The sequence below is a fragment of the Volvox carteri genome (genome assembly GCF_000143455.1).
Source record: "Volvox carteri f. nagariensis unplaced genomic scaffold VOLCAscaffold_90, whole genome shotgun sequence".
NCBI lineage: Eukaryota > Viridiplantae > Chlorophyta > Chlorophyceae > Chlamydomonadales > Volvocaceae > Volvox > Volvox carteri.
This window is the reverse complement of record NW_003307633.1, coordinates 231,532-232,649: the sequence shown is the minus strand read 5'-3', so window position 1 is coordinate 232,649 and position 1,118 is coordinate 231,532. Positions and strand designations below refer to the sequence as shown.

Sequence of the window (1,118 nt, the reverse complement as noted above, 5' to 3'; positions counted from 1 at the left end):
CCCCCCCAAACACACAGATGATGAAAACAGCATTTGGCATTACCCTCATTGCGGCTCAGGTCAATAAAACACCCACCCATCCATCCATCCATCCATCCATCCATCCATCCATCCATGCATCCATCCATCCACCCACCCACCTACCGCAAGGCGCCGCACGGCACAGCGTCCACCGCACACAAACACACACACACACACCTCTGGTCCCCTCTGCGGCCCACTCGCAGTCTGGGCTACGGGAGTGTTGGCCTTCGAGCTGCTCCACGGCTACCCGCCCTTCTTGGGCAGCCACCGCGAGGAGACGGAGCAGCTCATCATGACAGCCGAGGTGCAGCTCAGCCCGCAGGTGCCCCGCATGGGTGTGTGTGTGGGGGGGGTATGTGGAGTGGGGGTGTATGGAGTGGGGTTGTAAGGGGATGCGGGTTGGTTGGGGCGGGGAAGTTGCTTTGCAATAACGATGTGTGTGTATGTGTGTATTTTGATCTGCACGGCGTTGCTTGGATACTTTTGTGTTGCCTTAACAATTCAGTGAAGTGCCTCTTTAGTACCTCGTCATTCATTTTGTAACTTCAGTACACGCATTCATTGTACCGCTGGTAAAAACCCGTGTGGAGTTGTTTAATATCATCATTCAACTCACCATTGCCCTTTCCCCTTTTCCCGCCGCCGCCGCCGCCGCCGCCCCCCTCTTACCCGCCACCAACAACCAACAGCTCTCACACGGCGCCCGCGACTTCATCCTTTCCTGCCTCCGCAAGGAGTCCGCGGACCGGCCCACCGTGAATCAGCTGCTCCAGCACACCTGGATCCGGCAGCACACGCGGCCGCTGAGGTGATTTGATGAATCACCGCACGGCGTGGCGTTGCGTGTGTAGGTGGAGCTCTCATTTCAGGTTTATTGGTGTGACTCCTAATTAGGCATCAGGTGGACCACAGAGCCACAGAGCCTGCCGGTACTCTGGTTCTCGTTCCTAAACAGGCATACAAGATACCCCATCAGGTCTTTTGTCGGTATCAGCCCATATCGGGCCACCCCGGGTTGGATCGGCGGTGGATTGGGGGCCTCGTCGCCGGTGCCTATTTAGGAAACTGGAGGGGGCCATGTCGATGTGTTGTTT

The 1,118-nt window shown here is 57.2% G+C and overlaps 1 protein-coding gene across 1 annotated transcript; it reads left to right on the top strand.

Moving 5' to 3' along the window:
• Positions 1-226: 226 nt before the first annotated feature.
• VOLCADRAFT_32510 (uncharacterized protein) lies at positions 227-824 on the top strand (the record flags this gene model as incomplete). The annotated part of the gene is made up of 2 exons (XM_002958290.1): positions 227-346; positions 714-824. Coding segments are annotated over 2 exons (231 nt in total), but the record flags the coding sequence as incomplete, so codon positions are not given.
• Positions 825-1,118: the final 294 nt, after the last annotated feature.